General features: G+C 39.0%; 1 protein-coding gene across 5 annotated transcripts in view; it reads left to right on the top strand.

Annotated features, from left to right (window-relative positions):
- Positions 1 to 12,270, top strand: part of EPHA3 (EPH receptor A3) — a 201,079-nt gene that overhangs the window by 64,649 nt on the left and 124,160 nt on the right. For all 5 annotated transcript variants that reach the window (XM_053386347.1, XM_053386346.1, XM_053386344.1 and 2 more), the window contains one exon: positions 6,138 to 6,798. In XM_053386347.1, coding sequence (XP_053242322.1) covers positions 6,138 to 6,798 — 661 coding nt within the window. The remainder of the gene's footprint in view (positions 1 to 6,137; positions 6,799 to 12,270) is intronic.

Genomic DNA, 12,270 nt, shown 5'->3' on the forward strand with positions numbered 1-12,270 from the left:
CAACTAATGGAGGACCATAGGTTAGCCACCCCTGCTATAAAGCATACATTAGACCAGAGCGTATCATCCTCCTTTTTCTATCCCAATTCAGTTGAGAATATGAAAATGTTTATGTTCAAATGAGTGTGGAAGTCATTTGGTAATGTCTTGTGAGCCATGTCATGCAGACAGTAATGGAAGTTTTCAGGCTGCTTTGGGAGCCGGTGAGGGTGTTGTTTTAATGAGCAAGTGCTTGGTTTTGTAACTGGAATCACTTCTTGATAGTTTGCTAAAACTGATAGATAACCTTCTTTGTTTCTTATTGGCAGTACAATAAATGAATCCACTTCATTCTTTGCGTTATAGATATATAGAAGGCTTAGTTTTGCAACTGAAAATATCAAATGCATAGATTTGTATGTCTTACTCATGTTTATCAACTGTGTGTGTGTGTGTGTGTGTGTGTGTTTGTGTGTGTACACACACACACACACACACCCCTTCAGACATTGTGAAATTTGTAGTTAGGATGGATTTTCAAGCATATTTGTGTTTGCGGTTTTTTAGTCATAGGAGTGCTGATTATATTTATTAGCTCTAAATATTAAACAGCCGGCAGAATTCCATTGTATATAAATAAGACATTTGAGACTTGGAGGCAAGCCATTACTGATATAGCCAGCTGGTGCTTTTTAACAGTTTTATTTTAGTGTAGCATTAAGGAATCTCACTGTACATTTGATGGTATTTAAAATGACAATAGGATAATATGTATTCATTTGAGAGTTCCATTGTGTATATTCAGATTGAAAAGCAGGGTAGACTAAAGAAATGATATATTGTGCACCTGTTTGATGAAACCACACTCTTTGTTTCAGGCAGTAAGAATGTAAAAATCTAAGGTCCCCCCCCCCATGTTAAGTTTGCAATGACCCCGAATTTCAAGTATTTTTTGATGATGTCATTCAGTCCTTTCATACTCGCATGTGTTTCTCACTTTTGTTCCCCATTGATCAATGTGTTTCCTTAGAAAGATTTGAATTTTTCTTAAGTGCAGGATGTATTAAAACTGAAATTGTAGTCATTCCGCCCCTTTTTTTTTACATTTCACCATTCCAAAAGAAGGATTGTAACCTACTTCAGAAAACTGAGGCATGAGGAAATACTTGGTCAGGATCTAGCCAGCCCCGCAGCCCCGTACCCTCCCGTTCCATATGTGTGGGGGAAATCCTTCTGTGCTTTACAAATAGCTGGATGTCACTTTGATGGTCTGTTCAGAAGGCTGCGTCTCCAAAAGGCTCTGAAAAGTCCCAATACACAGACAAAAACACTGCACATGGTGTTTTGAATCGGGGAGGTATTTTTTTCTAGCAGAAAAAAGGCCATGTGGGTTAGAATCTCTTAGGTTTGTGCCTCTCGTGAAAGCCACAAAGACCTCCATTTCTCCACTAAGCCAAACGAAACCAGTCCATCTGTTCTTGATCTTGGTTTGAGGTGCCCACCTGTTGTCTTCACCTCTGACCCTGACATCATGCATTCATTAGATCCTAGGGCTGCATTGTCTCTGGTATTCATTGCAGGCTGCCTGGCAGCTCATCCACAAGGTTTTTGCACCCCGCTGGTGGGTCCTGACACAACATTTGGGAGTCACGGCATTAAAGGGTTCTGTCCTTTTTGTTTACCATTTGTTAGGGCAATTGCTTGGCAACCACAAAGTGATATGAACAATCCCCTTGTATTCACCCAGAAAATGCATACTGTTCTCATGCAGGGCATCTGTAACGTGAGAGTTCCTCAGCCATTGTGAGTTTATAAGGTGATGTAAAGTAATTACACTGACAACAAGAATGCCATGCAATTTTTCTTCTTCACATTGCCTATTTGGATGATATGTCTGTTTCCAACAGCATATCTGGAGCTTGTTAGTACATGTAGCAATCTTCATATTATATCAATATCTTCCCATCCAATTGCCATTTTTCTTCTGACCCCCCCCCCCGAGCCGCATGTTAGCAGTATGTTTTCTGTGAACGTGTCAGGTTCAGTTTAGTTCAGTCTATATTTTGTCACCAACTGCTATCCGAACATAAGTCTGACATGAGTATAATTGGAGGTACTCATGCTGTCAACTCATGGCAAATGTACAATCCTGTACAAAGGATTATATGTTTCGAATTGTGAAAAAAGTTAAATCTTTCAGTGTGGAAAAAGACATCTCCAAACCAACTGTTTTTATTAAGTCTCAATGGGAGATGTGCCTTCCTCCTATCAAAACCCCGAGAGTATTTTAAATAGTTGTGATAGCTGCTAAAGTTAAACATTTCTGTTGATCTATCTACAACAGAGATTGGCCTCCAAATATTGTTGGACCGCAACTCCAGTCTTCTTTTACCATTGGCCAGCCTAATGGGCTGATGAAAATGTATATTTTGATGGGGGAGATATTCTTTGTCTAGAGCTTGGTGCTGGGTTTGATCCCTGTGTGGGCCACCTGCTTATTCCTGAATTTCAGGGAGTTGGACTAGATGTTCCTCAGGGTCACTTCCAACACTACAACTCTACAAGTCTGTGAAAAGGACTGGACAGATTAATGGAGGAAAAGGCTATTGATGACATAGACTATTAACCATGATGACTATGCTCTATCTTCACAGTTGGAAGCAGCAATGCTCCTGACTACCAGTTACTGAAAACCAGTGCTTTTTTGTCATATTCTGCTCCCTATTTTCCCATAGGCATCTGGTTGGCCATTTGCTGATTCTTAAATGGTTCCTGACTTATCGTGTCTCAAGTTGAGAGGTCATACATGATTGCTGTGATGGTGGGGCAGTTAAACACTCTGGTCTCTCAAGTGCATGAGCCCAATTGATCAAACGGTCTCCATTGTGTACCAGGAGGGAACATGATTGAAAGTGCTGCTAGGGCATGAAGTCTCATAAAAAATCCCTATCAATAATGAATGAATGTCTCCACATAATAAGATAGGAATACACAAGGCTATAAGTCAATTTCAGCATTAAGAACAGCAGGGTCATTAACAGTTTTTAAAATGCTTAAAAGCTCTTTTAGGGATTGCAAAATTATTTGTGTTGCACCATCAGGAAACGAGTGCAAATAATATCTATCTATTACAGATAAGATTGGAACCTGATGTTGTGTTGAGCAATGCTTCAGTGTTAACTGCTAGTTTGGGTGTTTTGCTATCTGTGCAAATGGCCTGAAATCTCATTCTTCTATAATTTTACAGGCAATTTGGTCTTCATTACAAATTAATGCAGTGATAATAGCTCAATGCAACCCTTTGTGCAGAAGGTATATACTGGTGATACTTGGTTTGTCATGCAATTTAGACCTCAGTATTCACCCCCTGGTGTCAGCGTGGCAAAATGAAAAATGTTGAACATGTTGAAGGTCTAAGAAATGCACTCAAAGGTGTATATTGTATTTCACTGCATGCCACTCACATTTTTAATGATGTAATGATAAAATAATTCTAAATCAAACTTAGTTATTATTAGAAAGCTAAATTTAGATGGCTGTTTTGATTTCTGTTAATACATAATTGCTCTCTGAAAACAGATTGTCTTCAAGATGCAGACAAATGATGCACAGATGTGTTGATATAAAGATATACTGACAAACTGCAGAATCGTTAAAAACACCCAAAATTACTCAAATGGAAAAAAGGCTGTTTAGGAATGAATGAATGGCTGCTTTAGAATAGGAGGGTGGAATCTGTGCCCTCAATACGTTGCTGGGCTCCAACTTGCAACCAGAACTGGAAGTGGATCCATTTGCATGTACGTGCATCTTATATGTGAATTCACTAAAAGGGTGATTTGGGGAAAATTAGCAATACTGCTGTTGGGGAGCATGCTGGCATAAAGCACAAGGAGATGGCATTAAAGCAAGCTGGTATAAATTAAGCGAGTGCAAAGTTACACCAGATCCAAACTTCATTCAGCTGGGGCTACTGCTGCTGTGCTTTGTAATAGGCATAAAGGGTAAAGGGACCCCTGACAGTTAAGTCCAGTCACGAACGACTCTGGGGTTGCTGCGCTCATCTCTCTTTACTGGCTGAGGGAGCTGGCATTTGTCTGCAGACAGCTTTCAGGTCATGTGGCCAGCATGACTAAGCTGCTTCTGGCAAACCAGAGCAGCGCATGCAAACGCCATTTACCTTCCTGCCGAAGCAGTACCTATTTATCTACTTGCACTTTGATGTGCTTTCAAAATGCTAGGTTGGCAGGAGCTGGGACTGAACAATAGCAGTTCACCCCGTTGCGGGGATTCAAACCACCAACCTTCTGATAGGCAAGCCCTAGGCTCTGTGGTTTAGACCACAGCGCCACCCGTGTTCCTCTGTGTAATAGACATAGCAAGCCTTTAAAAATACTGTTCTGTGCTGGGTTGCCAAGTAATTGAATAGGCCTAGGATCCAGCCAAAGTCCCTACTCTCTTGTCCTGTTCCCATTCCACCCCCATCAGCTGAGCTGGGCTGAGAAAGTTATGCTGATGTATCTTTGGCTGAGACAGGGTTGGGTATCTTGTCCATATCTAATAATGTACCAAATGCCAATCTATAGCTTTGTTATATAACCACTTCACCCAAAAGGATTCCAGATCTACAAAGATAGGTGAGATACAGCTGGGCCAAATTACCCTTTAAACTGAACTCCCCTGAAAACATAAACGTGGCAGTTATCAAGAATTATGTACCTTCAAGAAAAGCAGAAGGAATTTAAACTTCCACTAGGTTGGTGCCTCCATAAATCTACCATCAACATGAGGAGCCCAGTAAACATTAATTTCACACTGCATCTTTCAACCAGTGGCCTCAGAATTTAGACATGCCTAATCTTGACTCCAAATCACAGTTCTCCATTAATCCCAAGGATTTCACTCATGAATGAATTGCATGGTTTTTGCTCCTGCTTGCATGTTAGTAAGTAGGGACAAAAGTGCATTCCCATTCATTTAATGTAATAATTTGTTCTCTGCAGTTAGAGAAGTAAATGATTAGCTTTTCAAATAAAACACATATGCAAAGTATGTCACAAAATAGACTTTCTATATCTAAAACAGGTGCAATTAGTCCAGAGCCAAGTGTCCTGAATTACCTATTGTCACGCAGGCAATGCATATGGATATATTTTTACAGAAAGAAGCAGATGGCACAAATGCTTGTGCTGCTCTAAATTAGAAAGCCAAAAGTCCGACAACGAATTAAGTGCATTTACATCCATAAATCTCAGAAGTTTTAAGTTTGCTTAATGCAGTATTGGGCTATGGCCTTAGAAGTGTATTCACTTACACAAAACATACACCAGGATCATGTACCAGCAACACATGAACAGTCTTCAGGCGTCTTCCTTTTATTGAAATGCAGCAGAAGGAAGATGCTAATTTCAAGTTGGGGAGTGCTTAGCTCTTCACCTGCAGGCTATTTTCCAGCTGAAAATAACTTCACTTGTTGTTTTACCATTACAATCCTCATGCCCTTTATCATTAACTTTTTCTTTTCAGTATTTTCTTTTAAGTAGGTAATGGTAAATCTAATTGTACAGCTGTGTCTGTTGCTTCCAAATTGTTTTATGGTGGCATGTTATCTTTTTTAAAACTTTGCTGTGTTATAAATATATATTATATTAAATAAATATTTTGCAGCTGTGGTGTGTTTGATTGTTGGGTCTCCATAGCAAGGTTGATAAGATTGGTCTGCACCCAATTCCCCCAAATGTTTCAAAATGTTCAGAAAAAAGCAATGCTGTGCTATTGAGACTGTATTACTTCAGAATGTTGGTAGAAAACAATGTGATAGACATCTCCTCTACACAAACATTACCCAGCCTGTCATGGAGAATTATTCTATCCCTGCCTTCTTCTGGGTATGCTTAAGTGCCCAAATTTTGGTACAGTCATGTTATTTTTTGTGTGTGCATTGCAAACCTGCAAGCTCCTACCCACATTCCACAGTATTGTGAGACATTTTGAAGAGAGTTGTGTCATGTGCTTTTTCTAAAAATATACCTTGACTAAGACTTTTCTCTAACTTTTAATTGAAAAGGGGATATCAGATCATTGCTTGGTAAATTATCTGTGAGCTTGCTGTTATAACTATTTTTCTCCAGTAACTATCCTTTCATTTATGTTTTCAGTGGGAAGAAATAAGTGGTGTTGATGAGAACTATACGCCGATCAGGACGTATCAGGTTTGCAACGTTATGGACCACAGTCAGAACAATTGGTTGAGGACAAACTGGATACCACGTAACTCAGCTCAGAAGATCTATGTGGAACTCAAATTTACCCTGAGGGACTGTAACAGCATCCCACTAGTTCTGGGCACTTGCAAGGAAACTTTTAACCTGTATTATATGGAGTCTGATGATGACCATTCCGTCAAGTTTAGAGAACATCAGTTTACAAAGATTGATACCATTGCTGCCGACGAGAGCTTCACTCAGATGGACCTTGGGGATCGGATTCTTAAACTCAACACAGAGGTCCGTGAAGTGGGACCTGTTAGCAGGAAAGGGTTTTACTTGGCTTTTCAAGATGTGGGTGCGTGCGTTGCCTTAGTGTCGGTGCGAGTGTACTTCAAGAAGTGCCCTTTCACTGTAAAGAACCTGGCCATGTTTCCAGATACAGTCCCTATGGATTCCCAGTCACTGGTGGAAGTGAGAGGTTCTTGTGTTAATCATTCCAAAGAGGAAGACCCACCCAAGATGTACTGCAGTACAGAAGGAGAATGGCTAGTTCCCATTGGAAAGTGCTTGTGTAACGCTGGCTATGAAGAAAGGGGATATGCCTGCCAAGGTAATCTGTTTGATAGTTTCTACATTTTTGCTGTTGGTGAATTGCTTCCCTTTTCTTTATAAAGTGTTCCAGCAAGTAAGTAAGGTTAAAGAGAAAAGTAATCTTTTAGCATGGCTTTTTTATTTAGTATACAAAATGCATTCACTTTTTCATTTCCTGCAGTTGTACTTGCTGTTTTTAGTTCTATTGGCTACGCTGAATACTTGATATTTAATATCATTGGCTTGCACACAAAGCTTTGTATAATAGGGCTTCCACTACCACTATCTACTACGCCTCTTGCACTGCCAAAAAGGTCTTTTTTAGAATGGTTTACAAACCAGCTCAAGTGGCTGCTGGTGGAAGGAAATTGCAGAAATTGGAGACACCATGAGACCCATAGCTGGGTCTCATAGGATCCCAGCTATGGTATTATAACCTGCAGTTGCCTTCATTTTGTTAAGTGCATCCTAGATATCAAAAGGATGTTGGGTGTTCTCCTTTTCAATCTGCATGATACAATGCTCTTGTGCACTTTTTTTTTTTTTTAAACCAGCTGCTTCCTGAACCACCAAATCACTGGATCCTTGTAAGAGCGGCAGATAACCTTGAGTTATGCCTACCTGTGGACTATTAATGGAAGGACAAGTCTGCAGCCCCTTTCTTTCGGAACAGAACAGTGTGATTCCTAATGTGATATACCTGCAATCAATTTCATTTGAAATTTACATATTCCAAAGTTTTAGGCAGGATTAGTTCTGTCTGGAGGTTCCATAGATTGAACCTATGACGTTCATGTATGATCTGGTGCCAGGCTATGGCCCTTGCCCTTTTTAATCTCTTGCCATGTCTTTTACTCCTGCTCTTTGTAGATACTCCGACAGCCAATGGAGATCAAGGTTCTTGATTTTGTCTGCTGATAAGTTGCTCAATGAACTCTGTGTATATCTCTTTCAAAGTGCAGACAGAGGCGCACTCTCCTCCAGGCATGTTCATTGTTGCTATGTTGTGAGTACTGACCTTAGCAGAGGCAAAGATACCTTGGACAGTTCCATGCAGGTATTAGGCTGGAGACTTCATAAGAGCAGAACTCAGATGTTGATTCAACAGCAGTTCTTCCTTCACATGGAAGAGTCTTTTAATTTAAAGATGCCCAGCCATCTTTATTAGTCATAGCCTCTGATGGAGCAAGGCTGGTGTCCTCTGAATCAAAGGAGGACAAAACAATGTTCTTAGGCCAGAAAACTGGCACTAAAAGTACTTCTAGTTGGCTATATGCCTCAGGGTTTGTCCCTGAAGGAAATTATCTCTTCTGCTTTAAATTCCTGGCCTCTGCCCCTGAAGAGGAGAAGTCTGACCCCCTGAATCACAGCAATTGCTGAGTCAGTCACATGTGGAACTTTGCCACACCAAGCAGTTGCCTAGTTTGTTTCTCTGGTTAGATTGGTGCTGTCCTCTCCTCACAAGACAGAGCAAGGTTCACCTGGCTATTAGTCCAAACTCTTTTAAAGAAGCTAGTGTTCTAAGATGGTGAGTGTGAGAAGGAACTAGGAGGACAGAAGGTGATTCAGGTTTACCCTTTCCAAAAAGAATGTAAATAAATGTATGCTATTTTTGCTTAATCTCAGATTTATACTGAAAGGATTGCAATATAGGAATATGATTTAAGAAAGTAGTTATTGAATTTTACATGTGTTTTTAAGGTTTTCTGTTTCCACTATCAGGAGTTAGGTAAAGCCACATAACTCTCCCCCCCACACCAGAAATAAGAAATTATTTGTTTTTCAGAGCTTTTAAGTTCACACCTTCTTCAGCTCTGAGTTTCTGAATGTTTGTATGAAAAGAATAATAGATTAATTCCATTTTAGGCGGTAGTGTAGATCCAACCAGGCAAGGCTAAATTTATTGCTCAAGCATTAATCTGTTAAAAGTGTCAGCATGACACTTGGGGACAAGCATATGTATCACTAAATGTTTATACCACTGGATGAAGCCTGTTTTCAGATGCTGCGTATATGAGAAAAGCCTGCTGACTTCAGTCAGCAAGAGATTACTTGTGCCCATGAATGCAAAATATAAGAAGCAGACTCTGATCCTGCAATCAAGTCCTGGCATCCAGTGGAGCTGGCTTGCTTTCTTGATTTCCATTCCATTTGTTCATCAAGAGAGCTTTGTATGAGCAGGCCATTAACAAAAGTGACAGGGCGTTCTGGCCTGCTCTGGTTTTACATACTACGTCCTGCTGTCCTGACAGCTTTTATCAAGGCCCAAATTTGTCAAATATTTTCACCAGGGTGTGATTTAAGTGGCACTTTAAAAGCAGTTGGTAACCCAATCCCCTCCTGCTGTTGACGTCAGTAACGCAGCAGGAATCGGAAGGCTTAGAACCAAGTTAAGTTTTTCGCATACTTCTTAATGGACTAGTTGTGGCTCAGCAGTGTTCTTCCCATGCTGTCCCCCACCCCAAGTTAAGATGATTAAAATAGTACTTTTCTAGACAGAGCAGGCAAGAAACAGGCATGCAATTAGTGCATTTAATGATGGAGGGGGATTCATGTGAAAGTAATACTACCTAGCCCAGGTAGTCAATGAGAATTGTTGGCAGAAGAAACCATTGAAACAGGTGTGTTTGTTTATTTGCATCTTCACATCTCACTTCTTTGAGAAGGAAGGGAACGCTAGCTGGTTTCTGTGAATATCATTTCTTTGCACCACAGCAGCATTTATCAGATTCTGAATTTTCCAAAACCTATCTTTATAGGGATTGCACCACAAATTCTCCAATATAAACCAATTCACATTAGAGCAAGTGATAGGAAAATTATCATAGAATGTGAAGAAAAGTTGGTGATAATCAGTTCAACAGTATGACGACATGAGCTTTCCCAACCCTTTTTGAGAATTAGGCGTTGTAATTATTCCAAGCTGAGGATAGTGAATGAAAGTTCACATTCATTTTGAAAGAGTGGCATAACCACAAGCATGATATATTAACCTATATAGCTCTTAATTTGGGTTTTTTTCCAGGAACATTTGATCCTGTATTGATGTCACTAGTGTTTTACTTTTTAAACTGTGTGGTATTCTCTCTCTCCCTCCCCATCAATCTGTACTAATAGCAATTTTATTCTGAGTAGGAAAAAAAATGTAACTAAAGATAGGTTTTGGGGAAATTTTGTCCAAACTATTGTTAAATGCCTCAAAGCCACCTTCGTCTCAAGCGAATGGAAGTCATTAATGGTAGTCATTTTACTACTTCATATATTTATGTTTCAAAATATTTTATAATGTGTAGACTGATCATGTCTCTTTATAGCTAGTTGTGCAGAATTCGTCTCGCCCCTCTGTAAAAATCTTCCAAGCTTTGTAGGTTAATCTCTGGTGGCATGTGTTCCCTGCTTAACACAACTTGAATGCACTTAACATTTTCGCAAACATATTATAAAATTATAAATCATGGAAAATAATATTAATACATTCAACTCCTGCTATGCTTAGTACGCTATAAAGCATATCAGTTTGTTTGGCCATTTATTCTCTTCTCTAAAGTCTGTTTATCAGATTGTTTTCAAAGGTCAGAATGAATAAGTAGCATTTGTCTATGAAGCTGAATAAACCAAGATACTGTTATGGTTTTCCATGTAGCAAGAAAGACAGACAGACAGACAGAGTACCAGACTTGGGTTCAAGATTAAAACCATCATGTTTCCAAGCAAGGCACATTTCCCCCCTTCATTAATTCTTTTAATGTTTTCTTACTTCAAATAATGTTTTTCCTGAACACTATGAAGACCACTAGTATTTGGTTAAAACAATCTGCATAGTTGTACACCAGAGGTAGGGGTCATGTGGTTGTTCAGATATTGCTGGACTACAACTCTCATTACCCTTGGCCATTGGCCATGTTGGCTGGGGCCATGTTTGCCTGGTGCCTAAAAAACAGATAAAGATGATGTCAGGCATTTTTCCTTGGAGAGAATATTACACAAGCAAGGAGCCACTATTGAGAAGATCTGCTGTTGTGCTGCCAGCTTCCAAACCTCCCATGATGATGTTTGCAGGCTCTGGGGCAGTTCATGTGGGTTATAATTCCTATCTGCCTCATCCCTGAAGGGCTTAACAATATTAAAGTATTTTAAAAATAAAACAGAGAATATTATGCCCGGTTATTTTGATCTTTTTTTAACCTGTTGATTTCATTAGAATCATAGTGGTTCATAATCTATACAAAAGTAATTTTAGGAATGGAGTTAAATCAGATCATTATTTGGTAATGATTTTTCAGTCATAGTTTTTAAATATTATTTTAAAGGAAGCTTGACTAGGATTTTAAATAATTCTATATATGGTTTCTATTAGCATTTGGTTATATATAAAGAAGCAACCCTAAACCAGTTAGGAATAAAAAGCTGATGTTTCTGTTTTTACTCATTTCTAATTTTAATAACTTCAGTTTTTATCATGCTGATATCTTCCAAATATACATGAATGAGCCGTGATTATGAACTGTTATATACTTTTTCTCAGAAGATACATTTACCCAACCTAGATTGATGATTGGCTAGGATATGTGGTTTGCTCTTGCTGTGAAATACTGGAATGCATTATCCAAAAACCTGGTGCATGACCAGTAAGTTTTGTCATAGTTTATCCAGTAGATAAATGGACAAAGAGATGCTAATTTTTTCTTGGAAGAGGCAACAAAAGTGGGTTATATCAGCTTCTACTTGCTCATTCCCATCCTATTTGGAATTAAACATTTTAGAACTGAACAAATTGTCATAGTGGCTATTTTGTGCAGAATTCTATTCAAGAACATTTGACCCATTTGCATAATAAATACACTTTAGAGGACTTGCTGGCATATCTTTCCCTCTTTTTCTTAAAAAAAGATTTTGTCTTTTAACAGCACAATGCTGTGCATATCTACTCAAACATAAGCACAGTTGAGTACCATGAGATTTGCTCTCAGTATAGGATTGCAGAAAATTAAGCTCTTTTAATTTTTGAAAATACCTTGACCACATTGGCTAAAAAACAATGAGACTGAAGATGAAGACATGAGATTAAATTCACAGCTACATTAAGGTTGTATTGAGTCATATATCAGTGCACACTTCCCCTTCTGAGTAGGCTCTTCCTCAATTGTGCCTATGTTTAGAGTTATCAGATGGTCCCTCATTAGTTCCAGAGGGGAATGTGTACGAACTAACAAGGGTTTGCATTACAACACTGACAGCTGTTACAAGACTTTGATAGAGAGCAATTGTTGTGAGCACTGTACATTTTGATAATTGATTAAAATGCTCACACAGATTGAGTTGTCTTGAATGATCAGCACAAGTAGGCAAGGTACCTAACTTCTGTTTCTCTCTTGAAGTAACATTGTTGCTCAGATATGTTACCAGACCTCTAAATAACCACTAATGAAGTGGTTATTATAGCAAAACAAAATGTCCATATATGATTCAGGGAAATTCATACAGTTGACTT

This window comes from Podarcis raffonei, chromosome 4, assembly GCF_027172205.1.
Source record: "Podarcis raffonei isolate rPodRaf1 chromosome 4, rPodRaf1.pri, whole genome shotgun sequence".
NCBI classification, from domain to species: domain Eukaryota; kingdom Metazoa; phylum Chordata; class Lepidosauria; order Squamata; family Lacertidae; genus Podarcis; species Podarcis raffonei.